The 26482-nt window shown below is 51.1% G+C and overlaps 1 protein-coding gene across 15 annotated transcripts in view; it reads right to left on the bottom strand.

Moving 5' to 3' along the window:
• The window catches only part of MICAL2 (microtubule associated monooxygenase, calponin and LIM domain containing 2), a 177956-nt gene that overhangs the window by 79779 nt on the left and 71695 nt on the right, over positions 1 to 26482 (bottom strand). For all 15 annotated transcript variants that reach the window (XM_034645367.1, XM_034645368.1, XM_034645369.1 and 12 more), the window contains exons 4-9: positions 15813 to 16020; positions 12420 to 12536; positions 10999 to 11100; positions 8477 to 8632; positions 5132 to 5232; positions 579 to 836 (exon numbers count right to left, since the gene is read on the bottom strand). In XM_034645367.1, the coding sequence (XP_034501258.1) occupies positions 579 to 836; positions 5132 to 5232; positions 8477 to 8632; positions 10999 to 11100; positions 12420 to 12536; positions 15813 to 16020 (942 nt within the window). The remainder of the gene's footprint in view (positions 1 to 578; positions 837 to 5131; positions 5233 to 8476; positions 8633 to 10998; positions 11101 to 12419; positions 12537 to 15812; positions 16021 to 26482) is intronic.

The raw sequence follows: 26482 nt of genomic DNA, 5'->3' as shown, positions 1-26482 counted from the left end.
CATGGGCACCCAAAACATGGTTTGGAACTTGACTCTTACTCGGGATAAATAAACATTTTTTGGTTAGTGCTTACTTTAAAGATAAAAATGTAACCCTGCTGAAAACATTCGTTCAGTCTAAGGATGCTTGCTTTTGCAGATGCTCTGGGAAGCATTTTGAGCAGGGAGGCCATGGATGGAAACTGGACTTTGGGGCCCACGTGCCCTTTGGCACCCTTTACGATCTCCATGTTATAGGACTCCAGAGAGCTCCCCACGTGAGGAAGAAGTTGGGGTCCAGCTGAGGGGGTACATGTTCTGAAGAGGACCACCTGTGAAGGCTAGAGCAGGGCCGACTAGCTTTGTACTTTGACCAAGTGGCCAGCCCAGAGAACCCAGAGCGGGGAGAGGAAGGCAGAATGAGCTCCTCTGGGTCTGCGGACAGGGCAGGCCAGGTGCAAGCCAGAGGCCAGGATAGGCTTGGCCGAGTCTGGCCCACTGGCAGGGAGCCTGTCCTTTCCCTGGCTGCACGAGAGCAGAAATGCAGCAATCTGTCTTCCACCGGGAGTGGGGGGGGGGGTTCCCAATGCAGGTGCTACCTCGAGCAAGCTGTCGCCCACCAGGGCCACGAGGAGCTGGTGTGACTGGCGCTCGCGCACCAAAGCTGCGTTCTCGGAGGCATACATGGAGGTGAAGTCGAACATGGCCACGTCGGGCTGCCCGTAGTGGTTCAGAGCAAAGTCTAACGATGGCAGCTGGTAATTGGTGGCGAAATCTGCGGCCTCGCGGGCGTAGGAAAGCAGGTTGTCCTGGTTCACATTCTCTGCACACAGCAGCACCTCTGTGTCGATGTAGTCCTGGGGAGAGAACGAGAGCACTGTGCAGGAGTCCGCCCCTGCAATGGGCAAGCATTCGTACCCATGTGTTTGCAAAAGGACTTGGACTGGGCTTGTACAGCAAAGCTAAGCAAAACAGAAAATCAGGGCCAAAGGGATCAAGAGGAACCAAATCAGTCATCTGTCAGGGTTAACAGAGCTGTGATTAGGCCTCACACTTGGCTTTGAGCTTCCTGGCATCCAAGGCAAATGGGAAATGTGATCTATGGCAACGCTTTCCTTATCAGAAAGAAGGAAGCGTAGAAATTCCTAAGGGAGGAAATTTTTTCCTGGCACTAAATTCTAAAAGAACTGTCTCACGTAGGAATTTTGACAGAGAACATAGTGTAGTGTTGTAATGACCAGCTTACTCAATAATGGCCTTGTGGTAAATTTCATATGGCTGGTTCTTGTGATAACTTTCAGTAAAACTAAAAGACAAGAGAGCAAGTAAGGAATAGTGATTTCATTGTGGACTAAGCTAAGCCAAAATGGTCCAGACACACTGTGTTTAGTGGTCAAACAAGACCAGAAAAGACATGGGTGCCCGGCAGAGCTCTCAAACCCTCTCTCTCTTCCTGAGAGGCTAGGGCTGCTCGGGGCTCTGCTTTGCTCGTACAGTGTTAACTGTCACGCTCCCCACTGGAAGGAGGAGGGCCCTGGCTTAGGGGAGCAGGATATCCATCCCTGAGGAATGCTGGCAGTGACCTGTGGGACATCTCCCAGGGTCTGATCTGCTCATCATATGGCTGAGAAACCAGAAGGCTATTTCCCAAAAGGAGACACAGAAAATGCAGATCCCAAGGGGGCCAGGGGTGTGGCGGGAACCCGTGTGTAAGACCAGCTAGGCCTTGGGATTATCCAGAGCATGAGGTCAGGTTCCACCTTTGCTGGTCACTGAGCAAATTTGGGCAAATTGCTGAACTTTTTTGAGTTTCCATTGTCTCATATGTAAAATGGGAATAACAAAATCCATTTCACACAGTGAGGACCGAAAGAAATCATATACATAAAATCCCCAACCTGACGCCTGGCACGTGGGAAGTGCTCAGTAAATGGGAATTTCTGTCTCCTATAATTCATGATGGCACAAAACATAGCGTATGGTGAAGTACATTCCTGGACCCACCCAGGCCCCAACAGGAGCAGTCGCAAAGGTCTTAGAAGGCACAGCCACATCTACAAACAGAGCGATCCCCTGGGTCAATTTTCCTAATAACCATGATTTCAAATACCTTGTTCCAGAAATTCTAACATGTTCACACCAAACTACATCGCCGAGATCACACCAGCATTGGCCCGGGAGCCCTTTGTCAGGTTGTGGCATTCAGGCTGGAGCTCCTGCTATTCACTTGTCCTTTCTCACACCTGTTCCTATAGTCACATGACCAGTTCCCGCCCTTAAAGGTGTGGAGAGGAGACAGGGAAGGGTGAATGGAAAGGTTTTGAAAATAGCCCCTCTTCAAAGCATGCCACAGGTGGGCTGGCTGACCAGTGAGTGTGAGCACTGCACAGTGAAGGTCACTGGAGCTGGTGGCCCGGACAGGAGCGTGGGAACCTGCCCAGGGAGCAGACCCCCAGGCTGTGTTGGGCTGAGAGCCCACCTGGTCCAGGGCTGCTGGGAGGAGCCACGGGACCTTGTCGGGCAGGAGGTTCCAGGGGAGTGGGTGGATACAGAAGCAGGACCACAGGGATGGGGTGAGAGCAAGGACAAGGGAGAGAAAGGTGGGAATGGGGCACTAAGTAAAATGGGCAGGCCTGGAGAAGGAGTTTTAAATTAAGACAGAGGCAGGAGAATGAGGGTGGGTCCCATTTTCCACAGGCACAGGTACCGAGGAGAGGCTGAGTCCTAGGCAGAGAGGAGGGGCAGTAGAGGGAGAAGCAGCAGGAATAGCACAGGTGGAAAATCTGACAGGAAGAACAGTCGCCTCACATACTGAGCTGAAAAGAAGGCTGGAGACCGGAAGAGAAGATCAGGCAATGGCTTCCAATGAGGGTGGGCTTGGCATGGGGAGACCAGCTATGATGTGTGCTCACCTTGCACACCTGGCAACAGCGCTCCTTCCCACGGTGGCGAGACCAAGCCTGCTGCGTCCAGGAGCCCTAGCCTGTATGTATGTGGCCCGGCACAGGCAGGGTCCCGGGGCACGGGGCCACCCTCCTCGTGACAGAGAGCAGGATGGACAGAGCTGGGGGCCCAGAGACACGGTTTCCTGAGGAGAAACTTCACTCTCCCTTCAGGAGCCATGGAAAGAAGCCCAGAGGTCAGCAGCAATAGACGGGGAAGCAGATCAGTCAGTCATTCAACACACACTCACTCAACACCTCTGTGTGCCTCTAGGAAGACGCTGACCCAAGCAGGGAGAGGAACTGCGAGAGGACTTGCCATTCCTCTGGGAGCAGGACAAGAATGTTAATTTGAGTGGCTCGGGCTGGATGGACCAGCTCCCAGCTATGCAAATGCTACAGAGCTTGGCTGGACACAGGGAGACTCAAGGCCAGAGCTCCTGAATCGAATGGCCGTCCAGCTCGTTCATGTCTGGCCTGGGGCCTGTAATTTCTAGATGAGAATTCCTGTCTTATACCTAGAGGCCCCTCAGCTCCAGCTCAGAAGATGCCCCCGGAGTCTGTGAAGGAAAGAAAAGCTGTGGTGAGGACACCCACGAGCCTGGGATCTGCTCCCAGCTCTTCCACAGTCATGATGGGTTCACAATGAGTCATGCTTGCCCACCTGTGCCGTGACAGAGAGATGGGAGTATGCAGGGGCTTTGACAACTGCCAAAGAGTTGAGTCACCATGAGCAACATGTCGTGGCCTGGACAAATGCCCTGGGATGCCCCGAGGGAGCCTAGTGTCCCAGAGGCTGGAGTACTCAGCCAATGAAATAGGAGACCCACGTCAAACTCTGCCTGAATCCCTGGGGGTGGGGGTGCTGACAAAAGCCTCCTCAGTCCCTCCTTTGCAGAGGTGCCCACTGCGCTTGCAGCCCTGGACCCCAAACAGTCCTTCACTATCTGCCATAGGCCTCCCGATGGATGAGGCAACTTCAGGAGGGATGCCTGTGGAGCAGAGGACAGAAGGGGCATTACCCCACCTCCCCCAGACCTCGTCAGCTATGGAGTACCAGACATTGAAGCCATTGCTCACACATCTGCTAACTGTGCCCAGTCAGCTTCCTCCAACTGCTGTCCTCCTGTCTACAACTCAGGCTCTCAGCAAGGACCTGAGCCGCATGCAGGAGGCCCAGGGGACGGCTGGGTTACTCATGCCACCCGGCTGGCAGCCAGCACAAAGTGGCAAGAGGACAGACACATTCTTCTCCAACAAGCAACAATGAATGGTCACCACGCCGCCTGGGCTCCAGGCTGACACGTGGAGAGCAGGCTGACCTCAGATGGCAGGATCCTTATCTCGAGGCACCAGGCAGCAGCCGGGGCAGGAACGGAGGCTCTGGAAGGGTTGGAAACCTGACCAGAGAAGCTTCCAGCCCAGGGACCCCAATTCCATGTGCTTTCTTCCATCCTGGTGCTCTGTTGAAGCATGACGATGTAAAGACAGGACACAGAGGCCAGGAAGCCAGAAGAACAAAAAAGCAGGTGTCCAAACCAGACAGAAGTTACGCAGGGAGTCTATAAACCCCTTATATGGGCCAGGCACTAGGACAGTTGCTCTGGATACATTTTCTCATTTACTCCTGCAAACAACCCTTTCAGACAGAAACCATTATTCCGAGTTTCCAGAGGAGACTGGAGTTCAGAAAAGCTGAGCCACTTAGTCACAGTCCTGAGTTAATCCGAGTCAGAGCCAAGATTCAAGTGGAGCCTTTTTGACCGCAAGAACAGAGAGATCCCCGCCACCCACCATGACAAGACGGTCACAGAGGGAAATTCACCAGCGAATGTTGTCTCAGTGCCCCACTAGGACAAGGAGCCCCCATCAGCCTGCAAATGGCGTGGGACCTCCCGAGACAGGGGCAGGGCTGAATGAGACATGGGGAAGGAAAAGACTTGGCCGATCTCTTGGGGGCAAAGACTTACACGAACACCTGGGTGAGGGTCTCAGCCCAGGCCACAGCTCTCTGCAGAAACACATCTGCGTGTGCCGGTGTGGACGCCTTCGTCCAACACTCAAACCCAGCACGGAGGAGGAAAGTGGCGGGTGGTGGTTCTTTCCTGCCTCCCCCACCCCTTGCTCAGTTCCCCACAGAACAGCATCTACTCCTGCACTTGCTGGGTCACAAAGTGAAAGACAGGACATCGCAGCCAAGAGATACATACATTAATGATGACCCCTTTGTCAAGCAGGCTCTGCTTCTTGGCGGTCATGACAAAATAGTGGGTGCAGTCCTTGTAGTAAACAATGTTCTCAAGATCGATCCCTGCAAAGAGAAGCGTGCATGGACTCAGTGTTACTCCCTCAGTGTCTCAGTGCCTCACCGCATCACAAGTCACTACTTACCTGCATATACTCACGTTAGGCAAGTTTTTAAAACATGGAAAGCTGGAAAAGATAAACCTGAGTGCTAGAACTACCCAACTCCACACGGCTAGCTTTTATTGTACCACTAAGATACTATGTGTTGTTGTTTTTTTTTAAGATTTATTTATTTTAGAAAGAGAGCACACATAGGGGAGCAGGGGGAGGGGCAAAGGGAGAGAGAGAATCCTAAGTGACTCCTCTCTGAGCACAGAGCCTGAGATCATGACCCGAGTCAAAATCAAGAGTTGGCTGCTTAACCGAATAAGCCACCCAGGTGCCCCAAAGACATTATGTGTTTTTTTAAATTAAGATGTAATTGACATATAACATGATGTCAGTTTAAGGTGTACAACATGTTGATCTGATCTATTTATATATTGCAATATGATTAAAGCACTTAAAAAAAGAAAAACCTCAAAGTCCCTAGGGGCTGTGGACAGTATTTCCAAGTTAGAGCGAAGTACTGAAGAAGGGCCAAGAGTTGACCGGGGCATAGCAGCTAAGCGACAACAGAAACAGGATTTGAACCCCAGCCTATCTAATTCCAAGTTCCATCCACCATGCCCTCCATGTGGCCAGAGATTCAAAGAGCTGTGTGAATTCTTTCAAGACTGTGCTAAGCAATGTTTCCTCTATCCCCCTGTGTGTGGGGAAATCCAGATGCCCTGGCAGGAACAACTCAGTTTAGAAGGCTGGATTGTAGAGCTTTGCACTTTCCAGCAATTGCAAAAACACTTCAGAGACTAGGTTTCTGCATTTTAAGAAAATGCTCTGAGAGCTTAGCTCAGTGGTTCTCAAAGTGGGGCCCCCCTGGCCAGCACCATCAGCATCACCTGAGAACCTGGAAATGCTAATGACCAGGACCCCACCCTGGATCTAGTATATCAGAAACTCTGAGGGTAGGGCAGCAGTGTGCACTCTGACGAACCCCACAGGTGATTCTGATGCACGTGACCGTTAGAGAACCACTGGCTTAGCTTCTTCAAAAGGAGAGAAAGGAACAGACAGAAAACCACTTATCAGCAGTCGACATGGGCGTGCTGGGTAACCATAGGAACCCCTTTATTACCGTTAAATAGGAAACAGCCATCCATGCATTGGGCCCCCCAGAGAATCGGAGGAAATTCATCATTGTCGCTGTGTGAGGGGCACTGTGAAACATGGCCAAAGGTGACCATCCCAGCGAAATTTAAAGGAAACTCACTGAAACATTTGGGAAAACACACTCAATGTCCTGTCATAATTCATATTTGGTGGTTTGTTGAAGTATTTATCTTCTTAGTTTTTGAGAGGAAGGGAGGGTTGGACTAATTCTTAAATCATTCAGAGGAACAGAATACGCTGGAAGAAAATACTCTAATAAAATTGTGCCACCATGGTGCAACTCAGAGGGTCACACAACGAGCACACGTCCTCGTGGCCAGGCAGCGGCACAGTCTGCTCAATAAGGAATCCCATTCCTAGAAAACCAACTGGAGATATTCCAGCAGGAGCGGGTTTGCTCTGTAACGGTCAGTAACTGAAAGGTCTAAATCAGAGGCCAGCACACGTTTGCCATAAAGGGCCAGACAGTAAGTATTTCGGGCTTTGCGAGCCACCTGGGCCCACAACCACTCACGGGGGAGCAGCCACAGGCAGCCACGTGCACAAATGGGTGTGACTGTTTCAATAAGCTTTCATTTACGGACCTGGAAACCTGAGTTCCATGTAACTTTCGAGTTGTCACAAAATATTCTTTTGCTTTTTCTTCAGCCATTCCAAAATACTGAAACCATTCTTAGCTTGAAGAGAATACAGACCCATGTGGCCATCCACAGTTCGCCAGCCTCCAATTTAGATGCTCGGGCAGGGACATACGTCCACTTCATGAGCTAGTCTGCAGCCTGAAAAACTGACCAGCAGGAGGACTCGGCTGCAATACGGACAGTACTTACGATGCCGAATGAGAAAACCAGAGTCACAAAGAGTATTGACGCTCTGCTAAGAGCTGGAGCCGTGTAAAAAGCGAGGGTGCAGGTGGACGGTTACTGAAAAGCAGTATATGGAAATGAGAACTATCTCTGTGCTAGGTGACGCTAAGTGTGGATGATTTATTTCTAGCATAAAGATTTTAGGGGCATCTGTGTGGCTCGGTCAGTTAAGCTCTTGGTTTCAGCGCAGGTCATGATCTTAGGGTCCTGGGATCGAGCCCCACGTCGGGCTCCCTATTCTCTCCCTCTCCCTCAGCTCATCCCTCCCCCTCTGTTCCTCCCCTGACTCACGCTCTCTCAAAATAAATAAAATATTTTTAAAAATTTTACTTAACACTGCTGTTATACTGCCTTTCAAAGAGAGATATAGATTTTAGGCTGGAATTTACTTAATTGGCAGAGGGTTTCATCCCTCTTTCTTCTCACTGCACTTGACTTCTCTCTACCACCTTTCTGACTGTCTGACATGCTAGCTGTTTGTTTATTGACAGTCTCCCCCATAGACTATAAGCTCCAAGACAGGGGTCTTGCTCTGCCCACTGCTCTTTCTCAGGCCATTGAGCAGCGTCTGGCACCGAGTAGGCAGTCAATGAGTATTCGTTGAGTAAATGAATGAGTTATCTTCAAAAGATGCTCAGGCCCATGGCCAGGGGACAACTGATGCCCTGGGGCGAGTACATGTTCCTGGGGTATCCCTGGGTGTCCCTTGCGGGGAAGAGCAGCTGGCACACTGAAATAAAGCACCTACGCTTCTTCAAAGACCAACCCCAGGTTACTGGCTCCCTCCTCAGAGGGCTCCCTGAAGCTCACGCTACCCCAGGCAGAGACCAACGTCCCTGCATCAGGATGGTTTACCCGGGTCTCCATCACTGGACAAGGACCCACTTGGGGAGCAGACCATGTCAACCTCCACTTTGTATCCCACAACACTGAATACCAGCACACAAGGGGCATGTTGAGTAAATGCTGAGTAAATACATCTTTATCTGTTTTCATGTACAACCTCCGGGACTTTCTCTCGAGAGTCTCTCTTGTCCTTGAAGGAACCCTGCCCATTTCCATCCTATGGAGAAGTCCCTGCTTCCTCTTAATCAGAGTGAGTCTCCCAATCCCAAGAGCTGGGAATGCCCAGCACAGACAATGGTCTGGTTTAGAGAAAGGTGAAGGTCCCACCTGTTTCTTCTTTAAGGTCCTGAAAAAATTTCTGGTTGAAGATGAAAGCCACACCACTGATCTCTTCCACCTTGGCCTCAGCTGTGCTGTTTCTGTTTATGAAGTTGGCGGTGATGGCAATAGCCAACTTCCCACGGAATTCTTTCCTTCTGAATCCTGCATGAGGAAAAAGGGAAAAAGGGAGTCTTCTGCATTTGGTGTGAAAACTGAGAATGATTACGGAGAAAGCTGTTCTCAGATGCCTCAGAGGCCAGTGAAACCAGAGTTCTGCATCTCTGGAGAACAGGGGCAGGTGGAAATGCCAAGGTTCATACCCGAGGAAGAAACACATCACCAGAGGCCTCAGTCAGGGGGACTTTCTCCTTTCCTAAAATCTATAGGATTAATTAGTCTGGTTAGGCTTCTACAAACAAAAGGCCAAAGTGATTTTCCCAGCAGGCTCATCCTGCTGAAGATTTGACAGGCACTGTTGCCAGCTACACCCATGACACGTGCACTTGGAACTTCTGTGATTAAAACTCAGTGGTTAGCATTTTTCAGGTTTCCCCCCCTGTGAAAAGTAGGATTCCGAGACTGAATTCCTGTGGGGTGGGGATTTTAACAAATTTTCCATTTCTAGTCTCCCACGATGGGAGCTTAGTCCACACTAAGCTAATATATAATGAGCAGACAAAAGTCTGACTTGCAGTTGATTTAATACAATGATTCCCTGGGGTTCTTCTAGTTGTTGATGGTTTACATTAAAATTGCTTTTTAATGGTGGTGACACAGAGGATCCCAAGCAGGTGGTCACACTTCAGCGGACCATCTTCTGCCAATCCCCTTTCTTTCTAGCATCTGGCTATCCCACAGTCCTGAATCTTCCCTCTGCCCCAGACACTATTCTGTACTTTGCTTAACTCAAGGTTCTCATCACAAGGGCAGGCTCTCTGGACATGCCTTTGTCTTCAGCCTCCTCTGGGAACTCCCCCTACATTTGCTCACCGCATACTCAAACACCATGCTGATTCCCAAACTTCTCTGTCAATACTCCCTTTGACTAGAAACCTTGGGTTTTTTCTCAATACCTCCTCTTAAAGTCATTCTTCATTCAACTTTTATTCAAATGGTCAGAAATGGCCATTATTGTCTAGTCTAGTATTTCTTAACTGGGAGTGACCTTGGCCCCCAGGGGGCATCTTGGCAATGTGTGGAGACATTTCTGGTTGCTACAACTTGGGGGGGTGCTACTGGTGTCTAGCGGGGAGAGGCTAGGGATGCCACCAAGCATCCTACTGTGTGCAGGACAAAGAATGATCTGGCCCCAAATGTCAATAGTGCCAAAATAGAAAAACCCCACTCTAGTCTACTTATTTGGTGCTAAGCTGCCTAAATAGCTCTCCTTCTTCTTTCTTTTCCTGTCTACGAAATGCCTATACTCAGGCGAAGTGTGGATTTTAGATTGGCAAATATTCAGACGTACGATTTCACCCAACCACCAAAAAGGCCCCGTAAATTCCAACAGCACAACAGCCAGGTTAGCAGCTTAAAAAGTCTTTGTCCGATATGGGTTATTGATTGCAGGGGTCAGGCAAGTATAAGGATGGAGAAGAAGAAAGAGGCACAGGAGTAGGGAAAGGGTCCTGATGGCACAGCAGGCCAGCTAGGCGGCCCACACCTCCCGAATCCACCAGCATCAGCTCTCTTTCCAGGAGTATGTTCTGTCCTCAGAGGACGTGTCCTCCCCATCAGAAATCCGCAGCCTGCAGCCCTCGAGCAGGGCAAGCTTGAAGAGCAGATCGAGCCACCGATCTGAGCAAAGTCACGTGGGACCAGTTTGTCTACAATCTGTGGTCTCGTATTCATACAGTTAGCACCAATTAGTACAACCTCTGGGTCAATTAACCTTCGAGGGACGGGTTAGGGGATTGAAGACATTTCTGGCAGTGGCACTCTTCTCCCAACCTGACCAGATCTTACTACAAGAAAACGTGTTATGCTTTCAACTCCAGAACTCAGAGAAGCATGGTTTTGCACCCTGACAGTCTGGGAAAAGTTTATCTTACTGCCCAGCAGTGAGTGTGCTTGAAAGTGACAGAAGAGATGGGCTCCTCCTGCTGGGGTCTAACACGTGACAGAACAAGAAGGCCACTGAGAGTATAACAATGGTTGTCTTACCTAGATGAAGTGGGAAAATGCTTAGTACCATGGATTCATGGACAGGTACTCGATAAATGCATGTTGACTTTCAATTTCCATAACACTTTACCTTTATAAAGCATTTTCACATACGAGTCCTTTCCTAGTCCTCATGACAATGCTCTGAGAAGATTCTATTGTCTACATTTTACAGGTGGGAAGCCTGACACTCAGAGACCATGAAATGCCTGCCCTCTCAATGCTCAGCCTCAGGCACGGCAGAAGTCTGCCCTTCTCTCAAGGCCCCCGTCCGGCTATGGCACCTGCCATCTTGCCCCCATTCTGCAGCCCCCCTCCAACTCCCATGCCCCCCCTTCCTCAGCTCCAAGACGAAGAGTCTTCACCTTCCAGCGTGGTCCTGCGGCCATCGGCACCAATGATGACGTCAAACTCAAAGTCCGATAGAGAGTGGTCCGCAGGGAGAAATTCTGCCCGCCAGCCGATTTCTGCCAGAACAGAACAATTCTTTGAGTTGGCAGAGAAAGGTGGGAGGTCCCTTCAGTGTTGGCCAGGGAAAAAGAGATAATATCACTAGGTAGAGGCACACTAGACAGAGCTGCCAGAGGAAGGACCCAGAGTTATCCTAATTCATGCTCTATCTGGAGTCCCTCTGGCTTCAGTATCAGTTCAACCCAGGACAAGGCAAACCAGCAGCGCCAACCCCATGCCTGATTTAACTGGTTTCTCTAAAGGCTGGGAGTCTATCCTTAATGATTCTCAGGCCAGTCTCACTTGAAGCCTGTTTGTCTCAGTGTATTTTACCGTGTCCTCTTCATATTCCCCTATACTCCTCCTTGCCCTCCCATTACCAACCAGACCCGAAGGACGTGCAGGGTGTCAGGAAAACAGTTTGACTTCCCACTTCATTATGCTCAAAATGTTCTGTTGGGCAGCACACAGCCTTCGATGAGAATACTTCCAGGTAAAACCTTGCTGGTCACCCAGAATTGGGTCTGAGAAAGGTTAAGGGCACACGTGTCTCTAGAAGTTCAGGAACAGATGCTGTCCTGCTACAAAAGCCACCGAGGGCCTCTCCTACATTCTGAAATACTCTGGGCGGAGGACAGGAGAGGTCAGAGTCGAAACGAGCCCGTGAGGCTCTGAGGTCTCTGACACGGAGCTGCCCAAACCACAGGCCCTGCCCAGGCAGCAGCAGCTTTTGATAAGAAATAAGCTGCAGAAGCATCATGAACACTCTGACCATGCTGTGTGTGAGATCAGCACCGCATGAACAAACTAAAAGGAAAAAGAGAAACATGGCTAAATAATGAGATGTACCCACCACGGGTGAATTTTGTGCTTTGTAAATTTTGCTTCAGTAAGGCTTCAGAACATTACATACCAAATAATATCACAAGCATTTACTTCCTATTTGTTCTAGAAGCTTCACTATTTTTTTTTAACTGGGTTTTAAAAATATCACGTGGGTACAAGTGTAGCCACATGTCCGTGCATGTTCCCACACAGCCTGAAGAACACAGGAATGAACTTCATCAAACGACCCAACCTAGGTCTTCTATCCTAATTACCTGCCCTGACAGGGCAGCCAAATTACAGGTTTAATGGCTTAATACATCCCCCGGGAGGAGAGAGCAAACCTAAAGTGACAGCAGTGGGCAGAAAAGGTAAAACGTCCTTTGATGGAATCACGCCCAACAGCTCCTGTCAAGAATAACTCTTACAGGAACATTCTCTGAGGGCTACAAAGGCGATCTCCACTTGGCAATATCTGACTTCTGGACATAAGAGGAAGATTATACTGTACTTTTATTTTCTTGATCTTCAGGGGGTTCTAGAACCTTTACAAACTCCACGTTCACATGGATTTCAACTCCCAGCATCAAGGCCACCTTGAATAAGATGAGCTGCAACTGACGAATGCCTGTTAGAAAGGAAGGGAGAAAGAGAAGTGTCAGTAGCAATGCTTGAGTGCCTCTGTATACAGGGTACCCTATAATCGCTGCTCAGTGATCACTGAGAAAAGCAATGTAGTGACAATGATCATGACTGAGAACTAATTATGTGCCAACCGCTCAGTGTTTTCTCACTTACTGTGACCCTATGGGATAATTATTCCCATTTTATGGATGAGAAATTGAGGCTCAGTGAGGCAAAGTGACTTGGGCAAGGTCATACAGCAGCAAAACTAGAATGTGGACCCAGATCTGTCTTATTTCAAGACTGTGCCTTAGCTTTTAGAAAATGCTATCATGATGGAGGCTCTCCCTTTCCTGCCTCCTCCCTGAGACAGGCTAGAGGTCTGACAAGGCAAAGACAGAAAGAGGAGTAGACCTAGAGAGTAATGGCTACGAGTAGTCAGTGACGAAATGGCTCATCTTGTGGGGGACTGGGCCTGAGCTCTGAGCCATCCAGGGCCAGCGTCAGGAGGGGGATTCTCTCCACAGAGCTGGCCTCATGGTAATTCACCTCGTACCCACTCCCCTAAACCCCCCAACGAGTGTCACCACCTCGTTTCTCTACCTCGTCCCTGGCCATTCAGCACACATGAGTATGCCTCCAACCATTCTTCTGTAGAGCGAGAAACTTTCTGTGGGCCCCTCTGTACTTTGTGGGCTTTGTTCACTTAACATTTACCGAGTATCTACAACGGGCCAGGTGTTGTGGTAGACAGAGACATGGACCTCACTCTAGCGGAGGAAACGCAGGTGGACAGACTAGGGTCTGGGGCGGGGCAGGGGAGTGGCAGAACAGGGCCTGAGTCACAGAAGCCAACAGAGTACCAAATCCCACAGACAGATTAGGGAGTATGACGGCTGCAAGAGGCTGGGGCACTTAGGATTTAGAAGGCCTGGGGGGGTGGAAATCTCAGTGAAAATCTCCTTCACGGGGGGTGGCGAAGAGTCAGATTGCAATGGAAGGAGGCATGAATGGGACACATAGATGAAGTCTACATTCCCTCTTTCTACAGTGCATGCTTTGAAATAGGAAAAAGTAAAGGAAATAAGAGAGGGTGGAGGGGCAGTGAGGTAAGGGGCAGGAAACGAGGAGGCAGCAGCGTGGAGCACAGCAGCCACTCTGCGTCAGACATGGGGCGAGGGAGGCACCGGTACTCGGGTACTCGGGCGGAGGCCAGTGCGGGAGGAAGGAGAGGGGCTGGGGCCAGGAGTGCCCACCGGCGGCTTCTCCTCCCCAGAGCACAGGAGGAAGGCCATCTGCTCAGCAGCAGGAGGCTGTGACGGAGGTTTGGAGCAGCCCTGTGGGAACTGGAGGAGGATGCTGACACAGAATCGTCGGGAACTGCTGAGCCGTGCTGGGGGCTGGGGCCCAGCTGGGGCTGCAGACCGGGGTTGGTCTGAAAGGAAGGCAGTCAGCCAGGGCTAAAAGAATCCAATCCCCCTCCTGCCTGGAAACAGGCCTACGCAGAGGCTTGGCCTCTCCTCATCGTGTCAAGTTTCCTAATCTATCTCGTTCTAGCACACAGTAGATGTTCAATAAATTGCCTCCCTTCTCACAGGCAATGGAACTGCTCTTGACAACGAGTGCCCTGAATGTCAGAATCTCAGATCCGGAGTCTTGTCAATGTTTCTGCACACTGGGATTTTTCTGAGAACGAGGGGTTAAATGGGAGCCCCATCAATGGGGCAGAGAGGGGCTCCCAGCAAGCAGGGAAGGCAGCCCAACAGACAGGGGCCCTCACAAGGCCCCCTGGTGCCCAGCTCGGCCTCTCAGGAGGTCCTGATGGGAAAAAGGTGCTCAATGCTGTAGCTCTGAATTGGGCACCAACATACATTCTTCTGTGGCTGGCAGAGAGTATCTCGAAAGCTGACACTGCAGCCTTCTGGGCAAACCCAAATTTCTTTCCAACGGACTCCTGGAATTTTCTCATCCCAGAGTGGGAATAAAGTCTGGGGCCACTGCTGATAGGTTCCCTGTATCCGTGACTAAATTACACCCTATGTGGCTGACCACCGTCTCCAGTCATTCCTCTGAGCCACATGCCCTTTCCCGTTAGTTCCCATCCTCGTGAGAACACGGCTCTCAGGGCTCTCCTCCCACCCACGGGTTGGGAGACTGCAGCTCTGACATCTGAAGCCGGGGACCCTGGATGCCTCTTGCTCACTGAACACCAATGGATGCAAAGCATTTCCGAGGACCTACTACCTGCCAGGCACAGTGATAAGCACACCACAGACCTGACCTCGCTTGGTCCTCTTGGTGGCCCTGGGAGGCAGGCACTCATCCCGTGTACTCTTGAAGATAAAACTCGGCACTTACAGAAGGCAGGGAATTTGACCCAAGTTTCACAGCAAATGGGCAAGACAGATTTGGGCCCCAGATCTGTTTAAGCCCTTGAACTCTCGCCACAGTGTTAACCTTCCTGACTTTTATGGGACACAGTTTTATATACGAAATGGCTAAAGACCTCCTCCCTGCTCAGCACGAGAGGGAAGTCTGTATTCCCACAGTCCGTCTGCACAGATCTTGCCTCGAGAGACCCAGGCTCAAGTAACACAGAGCAGAAGGGCCTCGGGGCTCACCTGAGCCTGCTCGGCATGCAGGGCTGGCCCAGGGCCTTGAAATCCATGTTTTCTACTTCCCCCTCCTTGCCTGGGTGAACCCCTGCCATGATGCCCTCTCTCTTTTTAACACTCAAGGAAACTTGGAACAGGGCCTGTCATTTGTGTCATTCCTCTGTTCTAAAACCTGCCACATTTTCCCCCAGAACCAGCACCACAATGTCCAAGAGGCCCTCGACACCCTGGCCCATTTCATGGTTTTGCTTCCCTCGTCGGAACTCCTCCAGCAAGTCTGATGACTCTGTTAAGGCGCAGTCTTTTCCTGACATGATCTCTGTGAGCGCTCTGACATGCGGACCGTGTTACCCACCTCCAATTCTGTTTCCCGTATTTCATCCATTCATTTCACAGAAGTGGACTGAGCACCTACCATGTGTCAAGCACTCTTTACGCCCTGGAGACACCGGTGAACAAGGCACGCCGCAGGCCCCGACCTCGTGATGCTCATAGCACAGTGGGGCACAACGCAGGCCCCGCATGAAATGTCTGTGGGTTGAATGTATGGATCCCCCAGGGATGTGTAAGCTGGAACATCCCGGAGACCCCTCAATGTGGAGAGGCGTGCCCCACCCAGGGCCAGCCCCGTTCCTGAAAGGGGTGCCACCATCGACTCTACTCACTGATGTGGTCGATGGAGCCAGCGCAGAACTTCCCGTAGAACTTCTTGGCTCCCAGGCCCCGCAGGTCATGGATGGTGAAAGGCCAGAGATGCAGCACATTGTTCCTGGAGAAGGTGTCCCTCTTCTCCACCACCACCACTTTGGCCCCTAGGTAGGCAAGTTCAATGGCAGTGCGCAAACCACATGGTCCTCCCCCAACGATGAGACACTGCAGAGGCAAGAGAGGAGACATTCAGCGACCTCTAGCATTGTGGACACAAACCCCTAGTCAATCAACCGGCCATGTAACGGTCCACTCAAATCAACCAGCCATGTACGAACCACGCACCTGCTGGGGCCTGCCATTCATCCACCCAAGGTACCTTACCTGTGCGCCTAACTAGGCACTGTGCCACACCCTGGGAAGGACGCAGAGGTATAGGGACTTGGGGGGAGGCAGCCAAAGATACACCTGACCCATTCTGAGTCAGACTAACCTGGGCTTAAACCCCAGCTCTGGCATTTGACCTCTTAGCTTCCTCATCTGTGAATGGGTCTGCTACTCTTTCCTCATAGAATTATCAAAAATAAGACTGCTTTTAAAAAGCTTATGGTGCATCACTGTGACCTTGGATTAGGAATGGTTTCTTAGATGTGATACCAAAAGCCCAAGCAACAAAAGAAGAAAGAGATAAATTGGACTTCATTCCTAAAACATTTTGTGATTCAAAGGCCACCATAAGAAAGTGGAAAGACAGCCCACAGATGGGAGAAAATAGCTGCAAATCAGAAATCTGATAAGGGACTAGCAAATTAACAATAATAAAAAAAGATGACCCAATTAAGGAATAGGAAAATAATCTGAATGGAAATTTTTTTCAAAGAAGATATACAAGTGGCCAATAAGCACATGAAAAGATGCTCAGCTTCATTAGCCATCAAGGAAACGCGAGTCAAAGCCACAACGAGACACCACTTCACACCCACTAGGATGATTTAATCAAAAAGACAGACAAAAATAAGTGTTGGCAAAGATGTGGAGAAACTGGAACCCACATACATTGCTGGCAGGCATGTGAAATGGTACAGATGCTTTGGAAGTTTGGTGGTTCCTCAAAAAGTTAAACACAGAGTCGCCATATGAGCCAGCAATTGTATTCCTACGCAAAAGCCCAAGAGAAATGAAAACACACGTCCACACAGAGCCGTGTACATGAATGTTCATGGCAGCGTTATTCATTATAGCCAAAAACCAGAAACGACTGCAGTGTCCATTAATTGATGCACACACAAAATGTGGTCTATCCATACAACGGATTATTCAACTCTAAAAAGGAATGAAGTACTGAGATATAGAGGAACCTTGAAAACGTCACGCTAAATGAAGGAAACTAGACACAAAGGGACATAGATGGTATGATTCCACTTACATAAAATGTCCAGAATTGGCAAATTCATGGAGACAGAAAGTAGATTAGTGGTTGCCAGGGGAGGGGGAGAGGGGAGTGGGGAAGGACTGCTAATTGGCATGTGGTTTCTTTTTATGGCGATATTTTAGAGTTCAGTAGTTGCAGTTGCACAACTTCGTGAATATATTAAAACCATTGAATTATATACTTTAAAAGGGTGAATGATATGGTCCGTGAATTCTATCTCCATAAAATACTTGTATGAGAAGAAAAAGCACGTGTTATGGAGTTTGGTACACACTAGTGTAGACACTCTCACTCTTGTCACTGAGACCCAGTCCCTGTCTTCCAGGGACACCCGTCTAGAGGCAAACTCAGACTTGTGGGATAAGAAACCAGAACTCTTTGTGGTTGGTTCCACTGGGGGCCCCAGAGAAGAAATGCTGACCCGGCCTGGTAAGCTGGAAAAGATTTCACAGAGAAGGTGTTTAACAATGATCACCATCTTCACCATCACCCTCATCTTCACCACTATCCTCACCCTCACCCCCATCCTCATCCTCACCCTCACCCCCATCCTCACCGTCACCAGAGCCTACATCTGTTGAACCCTTACTACGTGCCAGACACTCAGTTTATGTGAGTCATGTGTTTTAGCTCACAACACATCGGACAGGAAGAAACTATTGTTATCCTCATTTCACAGATGGGAAAACTGAGGCACAACACAGCTAGGTAATGGGCCCCTGGTTTCCCAGATCCAGAGGGACAGAACCAGGATGCAGACCCAGGTGATCTCACTCCAGACCCATCATGCTGTTATTACTTCTGCCCTACTTCTGCCAGGAATAAAAGGAAGAAAGAACGTTTCAGCAGAGGGGGTCACCCATTCCAAGACAAAGAAGTTCAAGGTGGATGGAGAGGAGGATACTTTGGGAGGCCGGAAAGAAAGGAGAGGAAAGAGATGAGGGTCAGTCTGGAGCCGGACGCTGAAGGCCCTAAACACCAAGTGAAGGAGTATGGCCACGGTCCCACAGACACCGGGGCCCTGGGGAGCAGAGGGGAAAAACCGGATTCTATACCAGTCCCACACTAGGTCTCAATGAGATCCTGCAATGGTGAGCAAGACAACGGTCCTTTCTCAAGGAAGCTACGCCTATTAGGAGAGAAGGGACAACATGGAATGACCTAACAGGCTGTCCTGGGCAAAGCCCTTCTAGTTAAACAAAGTCATCAGTACCATGTAAAGACAGAGGGCAACAGCGGTATTCTGGCTGAGAGTCAGAGACCCTGTGCCACACCCACCCCACCCCCAGGCAGCCCCTGAAGCACCTTCAAGAGGCCAGAGTCCACCTGGGGCGGAGGGGGTGGGTGTCTAGATCCCTGAGGATACTCCAGTGAGGCAATAGGGAAGACCTGTACCCACACCTCACTGTTCAACATTGCAGAGGCATCTGGGAACTTCCCCTCTGCTCAGGATCAAACCTTATCTTTAAAAAATGCATTTCCCTTCCCCTAGCAAATATTCCATCATCCAGTTATCACTCCTCTGGGGCCTCTGGGGTCTCCAAGGGAAAGTACAAACAAGCATATCAGAAACTCCCACACCACAATCAGTATGGCTTACTGGCTGGAACCTTCCAGGGAGTTTGTGGAAACCCCATTAGGGGAAATGAAGTCACTGCTGAGATACAGCTCACTCCAGAGATGTCGGGGAGTGGGTATGCAAATCCTTTTGCTTCCCTTCTGGTTGGAGCAGACAGAGGAGAACCACTCCTTATCTCACACCCCAAACAGCTCCTCTGGCTTGACATAGCCAGACCATGACGGGCATTTCAAAGGAAGATTCCAAGCCCTAACACTCTGAGGCTGCCTTTGGGGTTAAGCCTGGATTCACTGCATTTCTTTGCAGTTAGTGCATCTTTTCCCGTTTGCTGAGTCCTGTCACTCCCAGGCCAGGGATGGTAGGGGGGTAGGAGGATGTGGGGGGAAGAAGGGCAGGAAGAGAAGGAGGGGGAGCCATCCTGCGTCCTTCTGTCCACCAGGCCTGACCCTGCACTGCTCCCGGAGTAAGGCAGGAGCTCCCTTACCACCCGTTGTGGGGCTGCTGGGCAGTGTTCATGCCGACAGTAGCCGGCGCACTGTTCCCCACCCTCCCAGATAACCTGAAACTGGCGAAAGCTCAGTTTTCCCACCACTCTGGGGCCCAGCACATACTTCGGGCCTGAAATTTCAGAGACGCCAGTCACACTGTAATCTCAAGTCAAAGCAAATACCTAATTATACAAAGGGAGAAAATTCGGTGCAGATGTTATCAAGACAGGAGAGAAGGTTTGCTGGCAGGGGCCTTGCCAGCTCCTCTCAGAACACACTTGTTATGATTAACATGGGAACTCGGAGTTCTGAGCGGAGGCCGAAAGCTGCAGCTGCCAGGGGCCTGGGCAAAGGACAGGAGAGAAGGCGGCCGCCCCAGCATGCCCACAGGTGATGCGCTGGATGTCCAGCCTGGTGCAAACAGACCACAGGTGCAAAGGGTTGTGATAACTCACACTTAAAAAAAAACTCTCCACATTTCCCTCACCTGTCTGGGCTCTCACTGCTGAGGATGTGTTGCCAAGGGAAGAAAACTTTTCATTAAAACTCAGCCCCGAGGCCTTCCTTGAGCCCCAAATTACACTCCGTCCACAGGTTCTGTCCTTAATGCTACCCCAGAACTCAGCTCTGCGTGTTATAATTACCCGCATCTGTTTCCCAGGCCAGCAGGAGTGCTCCTCAAAAGCTGTCCCCCGTGTCCTCCGCATTTCTGTATGCTCAGAGCCCAGTACCTGGCCTGACACACAAGAGGCCTCAATAAACAGTTGACTGATGAATGAACTTCTCACACCCTCCCCGCCCACCCAGTTCTGGCTCCCTGTCAGTCACTGGGATGGTCAGCTCATGTCAGCCAGGGTTTATGTCTGCATTTCCCACCCAGGCGGGGGGTGGGGGAGGCGGGAGCTGGGGTCTGCCAAGGCCACCGGCTCACGGAAGTCAGCAGATCAGTGTGCTCCGCGACATAAATTTATGACCCAGTGGGGAGTGGGGCAGATCCAACACCAGCAGGAAGTCCATTGTATAGATAAGCTTGGCCGTGCTCAGGCCTCCGCATTCGTGGAGAGACAAACACCACATGGAAAAATCAGCTTTTGTTTATCAAGGGGGGGAAGAGGGGACGAGGGGACTAGCCCTGGGGTCAAAGGCACAGATGGTGCTTCAGGCCCTCAGCTGGGCAGCCTCGGCCACGCAGGACTCTCGCGCCACCCAGGAGGAGCCCCGCAAGCACTCCCCACTTCTTTTTTTTTTTTCCAAAGATTTTATTTATTTATTTGACAGAGATAGAGACAGCCAGCGAGAGAGGGAACACAAGCAGGGGGAGTGGGAGAGGAAGAAGCAGGCTCATAGAGGAAGAGCCTAATGTGGAGCTCGATCCCATAACGCCGGGATCACGCCCTGAGCCGAAGGCAGATGCTTAACCGCTGTGCCACCCAGGCGCCCCAGCACTCCCCACTTCTTAATGACACGGCACAGCTTCCAATCCACAAGTGGGTGGGTGTCCTGGGGCTGTGCCAAGAATGCAAAAGGTATTCAGTCCCCAGAGGGAAACCCCAAGAGGACCAGGGGCTAAGCCAGGGGTTAGCAGTCTGGAGACTTGATTTCCGCTCCTCAACTCTGCCTCCAGTTTCCTGGGGAGCTGTGTGTGCAGACGTTCCCGGGGGCGGGGCGCAGAGAGCCAGCACCTGCAGGCAGTGGGCAGACCAGGGCCTGCCATCCGTCAGCTTGTTGAAGAGGAGGATTCCAGTACGTAAACCGTATCGCGCTCAGAACTTTCCAGGTGCCAGGCACCATCCCAATCACTTCATGTATCGGGTCCTGCCCACGGCCCTCTGCGGTCAGCGTCATCATCACCTCCGCTTTTTAATCAAGCTGAGGACCAGAAGAAATTCAGCTGCTTGCTCCGGGTGCCCTTGTTATCCCCAGTTGTGAGCAGAGAAACAGGGGCAAAAGAGAGTAAGAAATTCGTGTTGGCCCCATGATGAGGAAGTGGTCAAGTCTGGATACAAACAGAAGCAAAGTGGGTCCCAGGCCTGTGCTCCGAACTGCGCGTCTGACAGGACGGTAAAGCAGACCTCGGGGTGCCATCGGCATGAAGCGAGGGGACTTTCACTGCTTCCCGGCACGCCCTGGCCTGCGGAACGGAGCTGGGCTGCAGGCTGTGTGCACGGGACCACTGCGCAGAGGGCCTAAGCCGGTGTCTAGGCCAAGCCTCTTGTGCTTGCAGGGAGCCAGAGCTCGTGCAAGTCCAGGAAGCTACTTTGGCAGGTGGCCGTGGCTGTGAGGGTCTGGCGACGGGCCGTGCATCCCTCCTCCGGCAGCTTCTGGGGCGCGGGCGGCCCTGGCAGCAAGCTGAGCCCTGTGAGGTTGTGCACAGTGTCATCTCCCTGGTAGCATGCTGAGCTGCAGGCCGGCTCCCCGGCTCCCCCGGGGCAGCGTTCTGGCTCCCGGTGTGGCTGGCCCCTGGCTCTTGGGATGAGCTGCTCATCTGAGCCAGGCAGGAGGGCCCTGACTGCTAGTGGGTTACCAGGAGCATAAACAGATCACCTCGGAATCACAGGACGGAGAGTCTTCCGATCGTAGGCGCCACCCACATGCTAGTCCAGGGGCTTGCGGCAGGGGCCAGGGCTCACATCCCCACCGCACGGGGCAGCACCAAGTGGAGAGACGAAGCCACTGACCTTTCGAGCTGGGGAGGAGTCTGCTGGCTGGGTGGGCAGGCAGGGGCTCTTCCTGGGGCTTTCAAGGGCCACTCTGGGCAGGGAGTGAAATCTCCTTGGACTGGACAGGGCCCTGCCCGCTCCTGACTCTCCTATACCTGAGTCACACCCAGTTATTCCTGAGTAACAATCACCACCACTTACTGACTTCAGAAATTTACAGAAAGGAAAAAGAAAAAGATATCCTGTTCTCGCTGCCTGCTCTCAAAAACACACAAATCCCTCTGAGAAATATTCCACTCCCTCCTGTCCTTCCCTTCCAGCTTGAGCCAGTGCTCCAAGGAGCAACTACACCCAGTGGCCACAAGGGCTGAATTTTCGGGGACAGTTTCACTGGCACACCTTCTGTCCCTCAGCCTTGTGAGTGCACTGGTATTGGACCCCTGGTCTGAACTTCTACGTATGACCCTCAGCACTGTGCTTCCTGCCACCCGGTGCTGTGGGTACCTCATGGTACCTCCCCACCTGGGTGTGAGTCCCCTGACGTCAGGGCAGGCGTGTCAGCCCCCGCCCAGCCCCCGCCCCCAGCAGCAGAGCGCAAGATGTCCCTCCGCAGATGACAACGTGCCCAATCAATCAAGGCCAACTCCGGCCAGTCCCACCTTTGTTGGTGCCTGCACTCCCGTACTGGGCAGAGCCATACAGAGTGGTCATGACGGCAGCGGTAGAAATCAGGTCTGCACTTACCGCCTGCTTACAATGTGCAGGAGCCCTGGGCCCTTTGTAAGAAATACACCCCATTCACTCCCACAGAGACCCCGAGTTAGGCATACCCATCATACGTATCGCCGTCTGATGGCTGAGAAAACCGGAGTTTTGGAAGCTTACAGGACTTGTCCAGGGTCACAGAACTAGAGTGGGAGCTAACCTGTGACCCCAGAGTCCATGCTTGAAATCACAAGCCTATATATCCACTCGTCCAGGGTTCGTGGGGGCACTAGGTGGTAGAGGATTAACGTGTCCCCTCCTCCACCATGACATATAAGGACCACTGGGCAGCCTGTACCATGATGGAGGATGCAAGAGAGGGCTGGTGTTCCCAAGCCTCAGAGACTGGCTGGCTAGGATGAGGGAAAAAGTACACCAGAAACCAGGAGAGCTGGATTGTTTGGAGACGACCTGTGATGACTGCAGAAGCTTGTTGGAGGGACAGACTGGAGACTGGTAAGAAAGGCCCCTCTAGGAGGTGGCCCATGAGTGGAGGCTCAAGGCCAGGGATATGGAGACAGAAGAAATGGCACACTGAGGTCTGGGCCAGAAAGAGGGAGGGGTTTGGAGGGAGTGGGAGGAGGGCCCTGCTTCCACCCTTGTCCCCTCCCCCAAAGGAACAGAAAGATCCTTCTAAAGTCAAATCATTCACTCCCAGCTCACAACCTCTAGTGTCTTCCCAAGGCACACAGAGCTCAAAATCAGACCTTATCATGGCCTTGGGCCCTACATGACCCTCCCCTCCAATTTTCCTGTTTTCTGCTCCAACCACACTTCCTTCCCTCTCTGCGCTCCAGCCATAATGGCCTAAGTACACACAGGGCCTTTTTCATTTGCTTTGCCCCCTGTCTGGAACATTCTCCACTCCCCAATTATATATATAATATATAAAATATATAAAATAAAAATTATGTATTTTCTAATACAAAAAAAAGGGAATCTATTGTAGAAAATATATAGGCTTAGTTTTATTTTCCTTCATATTAACATCCAGCTTTCCAAACAGCATTTTAAATGTTGGTAAATATTTCCAAGCCTACTGATATATTTTTCCATTGTGGACTGTTTTTTTCTGTTTGTAATCTAGTAGCTTTACAATATTTTCTTTGCAACATTTTCCCCCAAAGGTTTTCAAATATACAGAAAAGTTGAAAGGATTTTAGTGAACAACCAAGTACCTACCACCTAGATTCTATAATTACATTTTACTCTCCTTACTTTATCACATATTTATTCGTCTGTCCATCCCTCTACCCATCAACTTAATCTTATTTTTTTGGTGCATTCCAACTAAATTGCAGAATCAGTACATTTCCTCCCAAATACTCGAGGATGAATATCTTTGACTGGAGTTCAAGATTTGTACAAATCCTTTCTGTTTTTTTAAGATAAAATTTACTTATGATGAAATGTGCGTATCTTAAACATATTCTTTTGAGGTGACAAATTGCACTCTATTTTGCTTCTTGGAGTGTGGGTTTCTTCCCGTCGATGGTCTTTCTTCCTGGGAGTTTTTGTCCCCTGGGCTCTGGTGCTGGCATTTTGGTGTTTGCAGTTATCAGCCAGAAGTTTCTAGTCAAGGGGCAGGGTCTGGGGCAGAGCAGCTGGCTGTCTTGGCTCCCTTTTCTCCCTCAGGAAAACAACAGTCCCAGGCCCTTCCAAGACCCCAAAAAAAGGGGTGTGGAGGAATCTCACATTCCTTGAGGAGGAACAGGGGAAGGAGCCTTCTGAGATGGGTTGAGGCCAGATATATTCAAAGCTAAGAAATCTCAGGCCAGTTATGATCCATATGTGGGGAAAAGTAGAGCTAAGATACACAAACAATCTAGCAGCCAGAAATAGATCCACTAGTCCATGTTTATCACTTTCTCTTTTTGCCGAGGCTCTGAGAGCCTCTGAGTTCGGTCAGGTGTGGGTCCCCACAGTACGTGACGATAGCCAGCACTCAGCCCCTCATTCGCAGCCACCTGAGCCCAGCGTGCCATAGCTGAAGCTAGTGAGAGGCAGAGCCCGGACTCAAACCCAGAAGGTGCGTCGGAGACCGCGCCCTTGGTCACTGGCCATGGAGACCGCTGCAGGTGACGGGGGCAGGAGGCAGCAGACTGGGAATCCACACAGCCCTCCGTTGTACCAGTGACTTCTAATTATGTGCGACCTCCTCAAAGGCAGAGGCATCTCCGGCTGGCCTTTGTATCCCAAGCAACTAGATTGGCACAGGTTCAGCGCTCAGGAATGATGAGAAAAAAGAGAGGTGAGCCTAGCTGGCAGGCTCTGGGTGGACCAGCGCCCTTTGGGGGCCAAGCTGGTGAGGCGGCTGGGAGAGCAGCAGGTGCTAGCAGGATCCAGTAGGAAAACTACAGCAATGGCAGGACAGCCCTTCCGGCCAGAACCATGGTAACTTAACCCAGTGAGAAAGGCTGAACACAGGCTGGGTCTCCACCACCCTATGCCTTCCCAGCCCGGAGACCCCCACCATGGCAGCCTGGTGACACACGTTTCCACTCAACAGGTGCCATGACCGGGGGCCACCTGAGGTCAAGAGAAGCGCGCAAGCCGACCTGCAGCAGATGCTTGAAGTATACGAACTCACCTCCATTGTAAAGGTGGCACAGCTTTTCCCAGTTTGCAGGTGAGGAACTGAGACTCGGGTGACGCTGGCATTTACTGAACCTGAATTCTGTGTCGCACACCGAGCTAAGTGCTTCACATGTGTTAACTCAGGCAAACCTCACAGCAGCCCCAAATAAGGAAACTGAGGCCCAGAATGGTAGAATGGAGCACCCACGGCTGCATCCCAGGAAGGAGGAGCTGGCATCCCGAGCCAGGCTTCTGGTTCCAAAACACACACTCAAGTCGCACACGTGCCTAAGATCACACAGCTCGCAAAGCACAGAGCCCTGAGTCCCTGCGTGGTCCTCGTGACCTCCCCATCAGGCTCTTTCTTCTTACACTGCCATCTCTGACACACTTCTCCCAAGGGTTCGGGTCCACTGCCCCTTTCTGGCCCATTTTTTTCTCTCTCATGGGTACTCTGACTCCTCCACTGGGGCCACCTCATCCCATGGCCACACAGGGTGACTGGCCAGGCTGGCCCTATCAGTGGACAGCAGCCTTGGCCCAGGCTGACCTCTACAGAAAGGCCACCATGGGCCTGGTAATGGATCGTGAGGAAAGACCAGGCGCTCCTTCCACGTTCACCGACTCTTCTTGCTCTGAGGTCACCAAAGGAGAGACTATTTACCTGAGCCCAGCAGCTGTTTCTGGGCCGAGGGCCTCTGCCACTCCACAGCCACATCTGGACCAGCAAACCCTCCACCAAGAGCCCCGGGGTATTCCCCAAGGAGGAGACGGCAGGTGAGAATACACTGTAAGAACATACTGTTAAGAACAGGGTGGCTTCCTTCATCCTTTTCTTTTATAGGGTCTCCAGCCTCCTAGGCAGGTACTGGGTGACTATGGCTCTAGCTCTGAGCATGACTTTGTTCAGGCATGCAAACAGATAAACATTCCCTGCCGGGAAGCCATTCACCTGGCCATGAAGTGAGCGGCCCGGGTTCTGAAGCAGGAAGGCCACTTTCCAGATGCGTGACTTTTGGCACAGCAGCTCATTCCTGTCCAGTTACCTGACCTCCTTTTCCCGAAATACACACAAGGAATTAGGGTAGCTCCTACCAACTGGGGTTGTGATGGGAGTAGATCAAGAACTGTTCACAGAAGCACCTAGCAGAGCATGGAGTAAGCATTCGATAAACGGTAGCAATGA

The sequence above is a fragment of the Ailuropoda melanoleuca genome, chromosome 16 (assembly GCF_002007445.2).
Source record: "Ailuropoda melanoleuca isolate Jingjing chromosome 16, ASM200744v2, whole genome shotgun sequence".
Taxonomy (NCBI): domain Eukaryota; kingdom Metazoa; phylum Chordata; class Mammalia; order Carnivora; family Ursidae; genus Ailuropoda; species Ailuropoda melanoleuca.
Note: the sequence above shows the minus strand (reverse complement) of the source record. Positions and strands in the feature narration are given on the sequence as shown.